A 13,715-nucleotide genomic window follows, 5' to 3' on the forward strand; every position below is an offset into this window, starting at 1 on the left:
GATTCAGGGAAAATGTTTGTCTGCTGCTACTGCCTAGCAAGCAGAGAGGCAGTCAGGCAGGGAGAAAAACTCCAACTCCACACTGTACGAGGAGAGGAGAGGAGAGGAGAGGAGAGGAGAGGAGAGGAGAGGAGAGGAGAGGAGAGGAGAGGAGAGGAGAGGAGAGGAGAGGAGAGGAGAAAACAAACAATTAAACAGATGAGAGAAGGAGAGCAGCCATATTTACTTTGTTTGATGATGTCGACACATTTGAAAACATCTTACAGCCTCTTTTAACAGATCACAAAAAGTGATTATAAGACCACAGGAGGATGACTTCGTCTTTATGTCATATAAGCCCATTTTAATTTATTCATCAGTGTGCCTGATGCAATCAGCCTTTTTAGAACATGAAGGCATCAGGTGGCAAAGGTTTCTGCTGCTCTGAGCGCACCTGTTCCTTTATGAGTTAATAGTCTCATATTGGTTTGCAGATTACAAAATAATGATCACATTTAACGATGCAGATGCACCGTGACTGTTCACAGTTTCCATTTCTGGTTTCTGCCTGTTCTTTGTTTACTTGTAAAACACACTTTGTCTTCTTCACACACTCGTTGGGCTGTAATAGGCTTGGATAAAAGCTACAGTTCTACCACAGAGGTGCTAACTCACATTTATAGTAATTCATGACATTTTCTTTGTTACTTAGTAGCTTTTAGCACCAATCTCTTTCATTGATCTCTCCATCTATTTTTTTCCCTGTTTGCAACACTGAAACCTCAACAAACAGTCTGTGTGACTGTGCTTCTTTCATAGCCTCCTTGGGAACAGTTGAGCAAGGAGCATCAAATATAACATTTATTTGTACATTTAAATATCAATGAAAGACAAACTAATACAGATGCATATTGCCACACAGCTACTTGTTACTTGAGGCCTCGCTGGTGGAACGCAACAAACTGGCGGCTCACATTTAACTGATCCTGTCTTCCTCACGTAGTACTCACATAACAAATTTTGACTGCAGCACATTTAAAACTTGATTCAACTTTTTTTTGCCAACTATTCAAAGTTTTGGGCTGTAAATGTGTGATATTTGTGTTACTATTGTTTACCAGTGCAGAACTGCCATTTATGTCAAGCATTCACAAGCTGATGCTCTGCAACAGAGATCCTCAGAGAAGCATTTGGATGCGACTGGTTGAGCCGCTTTCCACACCAAGATGCTTGTTAGATGTGTCGACAGAGTCACGACAGATTGACTGACTGACCAGCAAACAAATCCGACCTGTCCTCACCAGGACAATACGTCAAATAGTTCAGTCCTCGAAAACGTAAAGGGGGCAGGACTCCTTGCCATAGCAGCTAAACAAAAAGAAGGGAATGGGGTTCCTCTTAAAGTGTGCCTAATGTTATGAAAATGTACAATTTTAGTTTTAACAACAGCAAGACAAAAAAAGCCGTTCCCACTGTGAGGGGAACGTGAACCCTGGACTCCCGTCGAATATGTATCATCACCAAATGTGACATTCTTTTCATGAGGAAGTGCTCATCAAATCATACAGGCTGTACGCTCTGTATGTGCAAACACTTCTTGGCTGCATCAGATTGGACAGACACTTTTCCTTTCTTCGCTGTCTGCTCACATATGTCGAACTGTATAAAGAATATAACGATGCTTCGACCCAGAATTTGTGGCTAACCAGGTAACCTATGCTTGGGAATGAAACCGCTTGGTCGGCCTAAGAAAAAAGGTTTGAGAACACTTTCACAACAACATCCCACAATCTGCAACCAGCACTAGTTTAATAGAACCCCCGCAACTCTCACACTTACATGCACTATATTTACACAGAAGTGTCCTATCTTTACAAACACTGATTGTTTCATTGAAAATTCAGGTGTACCGTTTCCCTGGTAATGATCTGGCAAAATGAGAAACAGCCAACAAGTAAAAAGTGGACTTTCTAACCAATCAGTAAAGTGATAAATCAAATCATATTAAAGGGAAAATTACTACTCATTTGTTTATGGCTAGGGACAGTCAATAAAATGTGAAATTAAAACAAAACAAACAGCAGACAGATGAGGTAGACACAAAAAATGCAGATGAAGAAAAGCACGGAATCATTCTGAACTCCTACATGATGGTGGGTGAGAGGTGTCTGGAGGTCTGTTTAGAGGGAGCAATAAAGACACAGGAATCTCATGAGATGCAACAGCTCCTAGAAATATTGAATCAAATGTTTTCTTCTAATGCCTTCTCCTACACACACGTATAAATACACATGCATGGGGAGTAAGGATGGTGTTCTCAGTGAGAGTCCTCTCTCTGCCTGAGGCGGTGGTGCACCTCGACTCCCTCTGAACTGGAAACTGAAGGTTTAATGCAATTCATCAGCTGGTTGGATTGCTACTGCATCCACACTGTGTTAAGTACACATTTGTTCATTTATCAGAGCGTTTATGGATTCATAACGCTGACATAAGACAACCAACAATGAGAACCACAGTGACACTGCACAATGAAGGACCAATTTCTCAGATGTATCTTGTCCTCTGTGATATTCCACTGGATGGAAAGCTAGCATATCAAATGGACGTGAGCATAATACCTGTATTTATTGCCCTGAAGCCCTGAATAATGATCCTAAATTGCACTAAGCCTTGAGGGAACTCAAGCATATAATTATTACCCTTCACGCATGCTGTGTGACACCTTCTCAAGAGCAGAATATAAGACAGGATTGTTCACTCAGAACCTGAGAGCCTGATATCCACAATGGGATGCCATCTTTTTTTCCATTGTTTCACTACATAGCTGGCCCATCTCCCATGTCTGACAGTGAAGAGTAATCAGTCCATTGCTCGCAGAGGAGCAATATGGAGCGTAACGTGATAATAAGGGCCGTGAGGCTATACGACCTGCATTCCGAGCCATGATAATTTAATCAATCCATCTTCCACCCATGCAAAGCGTGACTGCTGAATGGATTTTCCTTACAAACACACATAGATGTTAATTGCTGCATCTGTAGCATCTTGGTGTAAAATACTTGCTCAAACCTGCCGAGCTCAGCTGAAGGCATGTGAGCTTGTGGAGTCCTAAGGTGTCTGCAGAGTTAATTAACCACCTCATACAGCCTGTGTGCGCTGCCAGATCTGCACGCGGGCTGCCAAGACGATCACAGCACCATGTGGCCATATTAACAAAAATCTGAGGCAAAGATCTAATGTGGCGAATCAGATAGCTTGATAAATGTAAAGGATGATTTTCATATAGAAATGAAGCAATTTACTTAGTAGGTTAAGAAAAGAGAGAAACACCTCAATGTAACACATAAAACGGCTTGTTGCTACATCTGATAGAATAAATTTGCGTAACGTCTATTTAAATGTCTAATAAATATATGAATGATTATTTGATGGTTAACAACAATTAATTCTGAGGCTTTATTTGCATTTCAGCGCACACACGTCTCATTATGCTGCAGACTCTAAACATGGCCTGACCTTGCTGTAACTGTTGTTTTTCTCACATTCTGTCCCGAGGACCCTTTTCCTGCACTTGTCACATCAGGTCAGGTGGGTGCACCTTCAGGAGAAGTTTGTTTACAGCATGCAGGGAATTATTACACCTTCCTGATTGACTTGATGGAAATGATGAAAAACTACTTGCAGAAGCATGAGACACTATGGAGTAGGTGGCACTTTAAAATCTTTTCAGATAACTGCAGCTGTCAACAGGCAGACTTTGAATCTCTCCCCTGAGAGTTTAGTTGATATTTTACAGTACTTATTCTGCACAGTGCAGTCAGGATCAAATTATTTGTTTCTCTCCATTACATACTCTAAATAACATTTATTGCCCATTCCAGCCCCTGATGTAACGAATGCATTATTTTATAACACACTGCCTGTTGAGCTCCTCATACATCATGACTGTGGCTTTGTTTTCACACGTACTGTTCCTCCCCTGAAAGCTCAAATGTGGCTCTGATATTACAATACCAACATAGGTTGGCACCAGTCCACGCTTTAGATTATTACTGAGGAGGTCTGGTATGTGCTGCTTGGCTGTGTTAGACTTAAACATTTAGTGACATCACTGGGGAAGAATATCCTCTACTGTATGTGTTGCTTTGTCTTTTTAGGTGACATTAAAACTGGCTGTTGTTTTCAAGTGCTTGGTTTGAAGCGTCAACAACAGCAGTACAATGCTTTTGGAAACAGATTTGCAGGTAAGCATATTATGTGCAGCTATGGGAGAACAAAATTATCTTTCCAATGATGTGCCCATGAAGGACCCCTCAGGACTAGATGGATAAGCCTGTTAGGAACGCTCTCTAAAAGGCAATGAGTTAGGAAGACTAGGTAATAAATGCTATTTTTTTTTTGTTCAGTCTCGGGGGATATTTTCCTCAATGAATTAATATTGAAGCAGAGACTCAAGCCCGGGCAAGTTTATAACCATAAAAATTGGCAAATTATGGCCAGAGTGACAGGCCACTCCATCAGCAGGAATGTTAATAATGTACAATATGCTGCTGCTAGGTTTAAAGTAAATGATTATTACACAAAGGCGATGCGTGAAATATAAAGTTAAAGCCCTGCACATCTCATCAGAGCTCACAGCCCATCATACAGACATTAGCTGTGGCTGTTGGTAGGATAAAAAATGTCCTAAATAACAATAATATATTCTGCTGGAAAATGCTAAGCTTTATTTTCCTGCATTATTCTCTGCCCTCTGCTACTCGTCTCTCTCTTTAAGTCCTTGCTGAAACCTTTGATATCCAAATGGCTTCTTTAGAAATACGTTTGAACACAGCTGAAAAGTGAATGGAAGGAGCTGAGCAGGAGGACAAAAAGGCTACCTTCAGATGTCAAATTCTATTAACAAGCAGGTGGAATGACAGTCTGACAGTGCTCTCTGAAACGCATGCACACTATTTCAATAACAATTACTTTCAGTAATCTTCAAAGTTTCTTTCATTCATTTGAACACTGTTGAACATGGGAGAGGATTGTGCTTTGGAGCTCAGCCTGTGCCAGAGACGCATGAGGCAAAATAAAGTAGCTACTTGGATCCATTCTCAGTAGGATATTTGGCAGTATGACTTTGTTTGTGCAACTCTCATTATTTGGATAGACTTCAGTCTTCCACTTTCTTTCCTGAGCTCCAGAAATCCATCTCAATATGACACAAATAAGAGCTGGAATATAGTTTTTATTTCAGTCCTGCAACAATCTGTCTGATTTGTTTTTTTGTTGTTCTTACATTACAACCTGGTTAGTATGGCTGTAAAAAAAAAAAAGAAGAGAAAGACAGAAAAAAAGCTGCCACTATCCATCATATTCAAGATGCACCTATGGGCAGATCCAGATCTCAGACACGTGCATTCTTTGGGGTCTGGCACGTCTCCACACACTTCATGAGATTCGTGTTAGAACATGAAGCACCGGGCAATGTGCTGTCACATCACTTTATAATCGGCCTGACATCTGCACAAGACAAGAACCGCTTCGTGTGAGTTTGTTCAAATGCAAAAGGTAAACACTGCTCCTCAAAGAAAGAGGAATCTGAACCGGGTTGAGAGCACTTAATACACACTTTTGATTTTAAAATAAAAAAGACAAAGTGTGGATGCCAAGACGTGTTTACGCAGGAGCAACATGTTTTCAGTCTGACCAACAACACGTAGAGATCGTAAAATAATACATCAGTTTGTAAGCACTCCAGTAAAGTGCTGTCTTTGACCATATTAAGGCGCAGCTTTCCACGGTCAGCGACTGATCGCACTGTGCTTAAAGCAGTTTCATTTCACGAAGCATCCGCTCTCACACCATGTGCCCCTACCTGCCATCGAAGTCTGCGCTGGCTCCAAAACAGGAGATGAACAACAACATCAACTTTGTCCATAATTCCATGGTTTCGTGGAGTTATACGCGCCCACGCTGCTTTCTGTGTATTTTCTGTAATCCAGCGGCAGCAGGCAGGACAAACTGCGAAGGAAACAGTCAGATTAAAACCCAGCAGAGTTTCTTTGACGCACGCTGAAGGCGCACAGGCAGGAGAGGTCCGCTGGCGTCCTTCAGACTGCTCACCTGCGATATTCAGGGGTGCGGGAGAGGAGCCGAAGCCTGGGAGCAGCAGAGTGGCTCCGCTGAGTATGTGCGTGTGCGTGTGGAGCGGGACGCACTCTGCCGGGAACGGAGCGCACAGCTCCCTCCCTCCCTCTCTCTCTCTCTCTCTCCTCTTCTCCTCACAAGTTCAAGCAGCGGACCTCTCCAACCAGCAGCAGCACCCACTGCAGTCCGACTTTAACCAGTCAGTCAGTCAGTCAGTCAGCGGTGGGAACTTTTAATGCAGCGTCACGACCTGCACATCCGCGAGGAAACCGTGTCCACGCTGAGCTGCGCGCTGCGCGCGTGCTGTGGAAGTGTGTATCCTGCTGAGGCACGCAGGTGCACAAGGCGGCCACCCAGGTAGATGCTGCTCACGCGCTAAAAAAACAATGCAGTGGAAAGAGCTGGGCTGAATGCAGAGAGAGAAAAGCAGCACACAACACTAAAGGAGCGATCTGACCCAGTGAGAGGTGCATTTAAAGAAAGAGAAAGACTTTTGTTGCACTTGTAATTATTGTAAATATAAACACGTCATGTGACTTATCCTCCAGCAACACACTGAGACTCTGCTTATGTTTCAGATGTTCCCATCACTTGAAGTCACTTGTTCTTTTAGCCAGTGTCTGTGTGTGAGGGGATCTCCACCATGTATCCTGGTGAGCTTTTCCTCTTTAAGGTTGTCTCATTTTCATGTCTTCTGCTTTGAGAGTGTAATCTGTAGAAATACCTGTCCACTTTGAGCTGAAGGAAAAAAGAAACAGCATCAATCTGTGCATCAAGAGATGAATGAGAGGAAGCTTTGATATGATTACTGCTGGTTGTTCAGTCGCTGACATCTTTTGATTCATGGCACTGTTCCCCTTGTTACACCCTGTCACCGATTTGATCATAAATCCATGCATTGGCGCAGAGGTTTGACATCAAGTGATCGGAGAAATGCCGGGTGTGTATAATTAAGACTATCAATCACATTATTCCCATGACTGGACTGTAAGAATGTGATTCTATGATTTATTGCTTTTAAAAGATGACTTATGGGTTATGCAGATCAGCTGCACCATGCCTCATTACCAACAGAATTATACATTATGCTGTGGAAGGCTGCAGCCGAGAAGGACAAAACACAGTGTTTTCATTTTTCACAAATGATCTGGAGATGCTGATCTCTGAGTGTCCTTATTAAGGAATCAGCAATTGTTCATTTAAGAAGGAATTAAACTTTAATACTGTAAACACTGAAGATTCTTGATTGTCCAAGTGGTGTGCTAACAGAAAAGGCAACTAGACTTTCTTGGAAATAATTCACCTTTCGTCTGACAGATTGCTTCAGTTGTGTCAGGGTTTCATTAAAGACATCTTAAGGCTTAAAGCTTTAACACCTCCATGAATCAAAAGGTGACTGATGGTGAAACATCCCCTCAGCCCCCCTGTTTTTTGACATGGATGGCAACTTGTAATGTGTAACATGAAAGCACTTTAGGATCTCTGATTACCAAAGATAAAGACTGCAAATACAAGCAGAGGATCTTCCACAGAGTGGCCAATCTTAAAGATCGGACAAAATTCAGGAGAGCTGCTCCATAGACAGTAGATGTAAACTGGGATTATACATATCCTACATTACTAATGTATGTGCTGAGATGAGCTGTGACAAAACAACAACAGAAAAGGGATGTATAATAATTCTGGATTATCCCACGTGCTGTTTATTTAAACAGTTTCAGGCGGACTTTATAGCTGCGGTTTCAAACTATAGGATGCATAAGAAGGGCTAGACTAGAAAATTTATAAAAACACACTCAAAACACAGCATAATGAAATTTTAAAATGTTAGGAAAGACATCAAATGAGCTGAATTTTAAGTATAGGCTGTACTACAGCTAATAAAACAATGACAGGCCCATTATTTCCTGGTACAGGTTTTCTGTTGCACAGCTGAATGTGACACCTTTAATTATATGCAGAAAAAGCACTCACTCATTAAACCACCATTTTTATGCATATCATTTTTATTTAGTCTTAAAGAAAAAAAAACTTGTTCACATTCAGCTCACGTCAAGTTTTGTATTGAGGTCAATCAGCTAGTTACATGGTTAAAAAGCATTCAGTTGACTTTTAGCAAAAAAAAGCTCCAGAGGTTGAATCATTTAGATAAAAATAAACTGGGGTGAATCCACTCACTTCACATAGAGACTCTGTCTTACGAAGGTTTTAAGTACTGCCACTGACTCTCCCTGTCATCCTTTATCCTATATGCATTTCTGTAATGTGCACTTGTGCCGAGCCATGAGCCGCGCCACGAGCATTGAACAGGGGAGTCAGCCGTCTCCTTTTGAAATAATTCCAGTCCTTGGAAGGAGCTGTGTCTGTGGCCATTCACCCCGGGATAGATTGACTGTGCTGACTGAATTCAGATGAGCCTGACGTTGGAAAAGCCTGAATCTTTCTCTCTCTGTCTTTCTCTCATTTATACCTACAGCGCGAGCAACCAAGCCGGCTCTCTACGGCTACCTCCCCAGATTTCTCAAGCAGCTGCAATGCACTGTCAAAGGTGACAGCACAGGAGAAACAGATGACCAGTTTCACCTGCGAGAATGAAAGCTTTAAGGCGGCTGCACAGTGCTCTCCATGTACGGGATTGGAAATATGGGGTGTATTGTATAAATTTCAGCTATGAGGCTGTGAACACCACGCGTCTAATCAAGCACGCTGACCTTTATGCCAGCATCATAAAATATTCATTGCTGCTGGACATATTAGGGGATGCATACTGTATTCACAATGCCTCTTTGTAGGGAATATTCAGGTTGACTGTAGGACCATGACAAATGCTACATTTTACAAGATGTGATATGAGTTTAAATCCAATTCCCCATCTCTTTACTGCACATCCACCTCTCAGTCAAACAGAAAATGAGTCAGTAAGATATTCCCTGTCTTTTTCCCCTCTGTTTGGCTGAGTGCAGACATGACGGACGTATACGTATACAGACAATTTGCAAAAGCAGCATGTGTGGATGTATGGTGCACTTCATTTACAACGTGCTCCTGCTGCTTCTGTGTACACTGACAGCTTGATCGCACAGTTTAAGCAAAGACACAAACACAACGCTGCAGCCAGAGACAGCCTTGAGCTCCTTTAGTATAACTAAGCACCAAATAATCAGGGGCATTTACTGTAACTAAGGAGAGGAGCAGCTGTTAGAGAGCACTTGTACACAGGTGTATATATATATATATATATATATATATATATATATATAAAATCATAGCGCTGCTACTTTTGTGTTTAGCCTAAAAGACATTTTAGACTTTGACCTCAGCTCTCTCCTTTATTATCCAAGGCATTTAAAGAAAGAAACAAAATGTTGAGGGTGGATTAAAAAATAGTCATGAGTGAGGAGGACTGATGCTGGGTCCTTCTTCAAACCCTGTCCATGCAGACACTGCTGCATCAAGTCCTAATTATGCACTGGTGCTACCAGCTGGGTAGCGATAGCTTCCTGTCCACTCATCCGCGGCGGCCTTCCCACCAGCATGTTGTTCTTTGGTGAACAGCTTTCAGGCTCCATAGTCATTACCCGCACTGAGTACCCATGAGTCTCTGCTGCCCACGACCGATCTAGGTCTACCAAACCCATACACTGTTTACCTGTAGTGGTACAAACACACAAATTATACGGTCTCATTATTGTTTATCGTCAAGCACTTACTTACTGTTCAATGCTGTGTAAGCGTGGAAACCTCTAATTTCACCAAGGACACTGGATGATTTTAACACTGACGTGATCAATATCACAGCTATATCAATATTAGCTGTAAAGCAGATCTCTAATAAATACTGTGAAGTGACCCTCAATAATTCTTCCTAACATTGTGATGGTCTTCTGATAACTGTTGCAGTTTAAAGAGTTTGAACTGCTTGTGCTTACTACTGCAATCTTTCAGCTGAAGATAAATACACACAATTATTTATCAATTATTATTAATAAAATAAATAAAATAGGTTGCAGCCTTGAGGTAATTAGATGTGTTAGGATAGAGTATGATGTATATATGACGTATGATGACCTGGATGACTGAGGATCTTTATCAACATGTTAGGATAGAGTATTTTACACATGACTCTTCAAAGCTTAAAGGACCACAGTATGGGATTCAGTGACATCTAGTGGCAAGGTTCCTTATTGCAACCGATACACTTCTTTCTCCAAGCCTGTAGTAGATCATACAGTGGCTGTCACTTCAAAGTAAGAGAGAACTTCCTGTAAAGTTGCATTAATGCGAGTCTTTCTTCATGTCCCTGGTAATAACGTCTCATCATGCTCTGCTGAAAATGTGAGGCGATGTGAGTCTCGTTCACTATGCTCCCATCCAACAGGCCTGAGAGGTCAGTGAGTAGTCTGATGAGTGTAAAAATGATGTGAATCATGATCTAAGCTGCTTTGTAAGAGCTGGGACTGACATTTGAGACAGTACTCTCCACTGCTATCATCAATCCCAAAGGGGGGAACATCTTTTGGAGGAAGGCTGGGAAGAAATGAAGATGTACTAGGATTGCTTGCCAGCGGTTTTTTGTTTCATTTGTCACCCATCTGTGTATTCCAGTTATGCTGACACATCTCAGCTAATATCGGCAGACCAACACATCAGTCACACACTGACTCAGCAGCATTTACAGCGGTGCTGCAGTGCTGGTTTACATATTGCTAATGTCTGTCTCATTCATGTATATTCATACCCGTTTACCCTACATGAGACAGGAATCAATCAGCAAATCCACATGGATTATCCCACTTCTCCCTCATGTTTAAGCACACAGTTACAAAAGTGTTACTCAGTTTTGTAGCTGGTGGCAGAAGCTTTGGACTGCACTGCTGAATAGATGGCCACAGTCTTACCAGGAGGCTCAGGAGATATGAGATCAAACACAGTTATAAAATGTTAGCAAGAGAGACTGAGCTGTGTTAAGTGATCCAGAGCAGAAAGTGTGCTGACAGGTGGTGTCAGGTACATATGAAAGGGGCTTCAGAATGACGAGGTGCTGGGGAGCCACCTTGGATGCAGAGGGAAGCTTTGATAAGCTGGAGAGCTATCAAGGTGAAAAGAGTCCTCAACACAATGAAACAGTGTACAGTGACGGTTCAGCGAAGGCCTGGAGGTTTCACTCTGACAAAACACTTCACTCAGAGGCTGACAACAGTGATGTGGCAGCTGTTCACAGCAGCTGCTTTGTCAATCTGTGGAGATCGCACCATTAACATTTTTCACACTTACGGAGAATCTAGGCATCTTGGAAAAACAACAAAGGTATGGTAAGGGAACCGAGTAGTTAAGGAAAAATGTGAGAACACACATTTAGAATTTTACACGTGTCAGTATGACACGCTGATGTTCATCACACTGATCTGCACGGTAACAGAAATTCAAGCTGGAACTAAAGTAAAACTTTCTGCCTAATACTCGTCTTTGTCTTTGTTGACAGATGATACACCACCCAACATCCCTGACACAACCCTCCTGCCAAGTACAAAACTATGCAAGCGCACACTGCTGCTGATTTAACAGCTGATCTGAGCTTACCAAAATACTCACGTTCAGAACCTAAAGCATCTGCACACTGCTGTGAGAACAGATCTAGAAGAAGGTGGCTGTTTACATATATGGAGTAGACTGTGAACATTACCTATGAGTCGCCTGTCAGGGGGGAGCTGGACGGCAGTTTGGTCTGCAAAGCGACACAGAATCATGTGTTCCTAAAACAAGGACAGAGAGACACACATTTAACATATAAATGTTGCCCTGATACTATACAGCAATAGCTAAGGAGATATGTCTGTATGTAAAATAATCCATGCTGTGAGATATCAATATCATTATTAATTTGTTATACTGTTCATTCTTTTGCTTTCTGGATCTCCTTCTTATAGCTCTGAAGTCAATCTCAGCATGCACCGGCTGAAAGGCAGGAAAACATCCTCAGATCACATGGCCACAAATTCACCCCAAACAGTGTCTGATGTTTTTTAAACACTTCTGAGAAACTTAATAATTAGGTCCTGACTTAAATATCTGAACATGTTTTAGATGGGTTTAACTTTGCACTAAGCAAAAACAACCATAATAAAAAACACTTTTCTCTTTTTAGCCATTAAAAGCAGTGATCTAAAAGACTTCCATTTACATAAATGTTTTTTAAATCACTATCTCCAGCCAAATGAGGACACAGCAAGATAACCGAGCCTGATGAAAGTCCTTAAAAAGTCTGTGCTGACAGTTCCACCTAACACCAAAAGGTGTGTACAGCTTGTACGTGATCCATCACCCAGCAGTTTTCTTTCAGCACGTGATAGCTGCTGAGCATGGCGAAAAATCACCTGCAGAGTGGCTTGTTGTGATTGGGGAGGCTGATAAGAGTAATTTCAGCTCATGTAGATCTGTGAAGTGAAAGAACAATCTCCAAAAATCGCTCCTTCAAGGTGCAGTAAGGTAAGGAAACACTTTATCCACAGAGAATAAAATGTTAGTACAGTATGAGTTATGTTTAATATTCACATTGTGCTATTAGGGTTATGTAGCTGATGTAGCCCACCACCTGTTGCTCCGTCTTCCATTTCAGCCATTACTCCATTACGCCTTTAATATGAATCACACCGGTGACTGTATGACAATTTTTGTCACTATCATGTGCCTCATAAAAGTAGATACCTCCATGCAGTTTAAATAAATCCCTGTAGACTGTCAGGACAGAGCCGATGAACTCAGCTAATTTATTTCTAAACAAAGGACAGGCTTCCCTGTTCCGGTTTTACCTTGTTACGCTTCATGGAACAAGTGACTCAGGAGAGCGGTTAGTCATCTCTAACCTGCCTCTACTTTAATTGATTCCATTCTTCACTCTGCGGCGGCGACGCTGAATGCGAGGCCACACGGCAGGTGCTTAAAGTTACTGTTGAGCACCAATATCTCACACCATTAGCCCTTTATTCCAGCAAGGCATTTGTCAACGTCACTCTGTTTAACTGCTGTAGTTCAGGAAGGGTGAGCATGTTCCTCCTATGAAAAAGTGTTGGCTGGAAGGAAACAGTGTTGGCTCTGCACACTGAGCTCAAATACATAGCCAACATGGTTGTTTAAGAAACACCATGGGGAGGCAAATGAGATTTAGAGCTCAGGTTTAAAGTGTCAGATAATGTGTCCGTTAGTTTAAATGGAATATAGATTTTTCCTGCTGCGCGACTCCATGTTTAGCTTCTTACTTCCAGACAGAGACAGAGACAGAGACAGAGAGTGGAAACTGATTATTTTTCTCAATGAGCTTTTTGACAAATGGATGAACAGAGCACTTTCCTCACTGTCCTTCTGTCGCTTTATAAGCATGTAAGAATCTGTGTGTTGTAGCCCAAGAAAAGAAGTTAGGTGGTCTGGTGTTGTGACATGTCAACTCTTGAGGTTGCTATGGTTAGGACCTGCAGCTACTTCAGCTCAGATTTTCCCCCAGGGGCACTGACAGGACCCATATATCATCATGGGATAGGCCTTCACAAAGTACAGTGGTGTGTCTGCACTGAGCGATAAGGGATTGAGAGACTGGAGGGTGTAAG

General features: G+C 42.0%; 2 protein-coding genes across 10 annotated transcripts in view; both read right to left on the reverse strand.

The window, feature by feature from the left end:
* The window catches only part of npnta (nephronectin a), a 43,931-nt gene extending 37,704 nt beyond the window's left edge, over positions 1-6,227 (reverse strand). For 7 of the 8 annotated variants that reach the window (XM_028409792.1, XM_028409775.1, XM_028409784.1 and 4 more), the window contains exons 1-2: positions 6,091-6,227; positions 5,843-5,988 (exon numbers count right to left, since the gene is read on the reverse strand). In XM_028409792.1, the coding sequence (XP_028265593.1) occupies positions 5,843-5,913 (71 nt within the window). In that variant the 5' untranslated portion in view covers positions 5,914-5,988; positions 6,091-6,227. The other variant, XM_028409741.1, reaches the window with a different exon arrangement.
* Positions 6,228-8,119: 1,892 nt separating this feature from the next.
* gstcd (glutathione S-transferase, C-terminal domain containing) overlaps positions 8,120-13,715 on the reverse strand; it is a 38,924-nt gene continuing 33,328 nt past the window's right edge. The window contains exons 10-11 of one of the 2 annotated variants that reach the window (XM_028415897.1): positions 11,798-11,867; positions 8,120-9,763 (exon numbers count right to left, since the gene is read on the reverse strand). In XM_028415897.1, the coding sequence (XP_028271698.1) occupies positions 9,573-9,763; positions 11,798-11,867 (261 nt within the window). In that variant the 3' untranslated portion in view covers positions 8,120-9,572. The remainder of the gene's footprint in view (positions 9,764-11,797; positions 11,868-13,715) is intronic. The other variant, XM_028415887.1, reaches the window with a different exon arrangement.

Source organism: Parambassis ranga, chromosome 1, assembly GCF_900634625.1.
Source record: "Parambassis ranga chromosome 1, fParRan2.1, whole genome shotgun sequence".
Taxonomy (NCBI): Eukaryota; Metazoa; Chordata; class Actinopteri; family Ambassidae; genus Parambassis; species Parambassis ranga.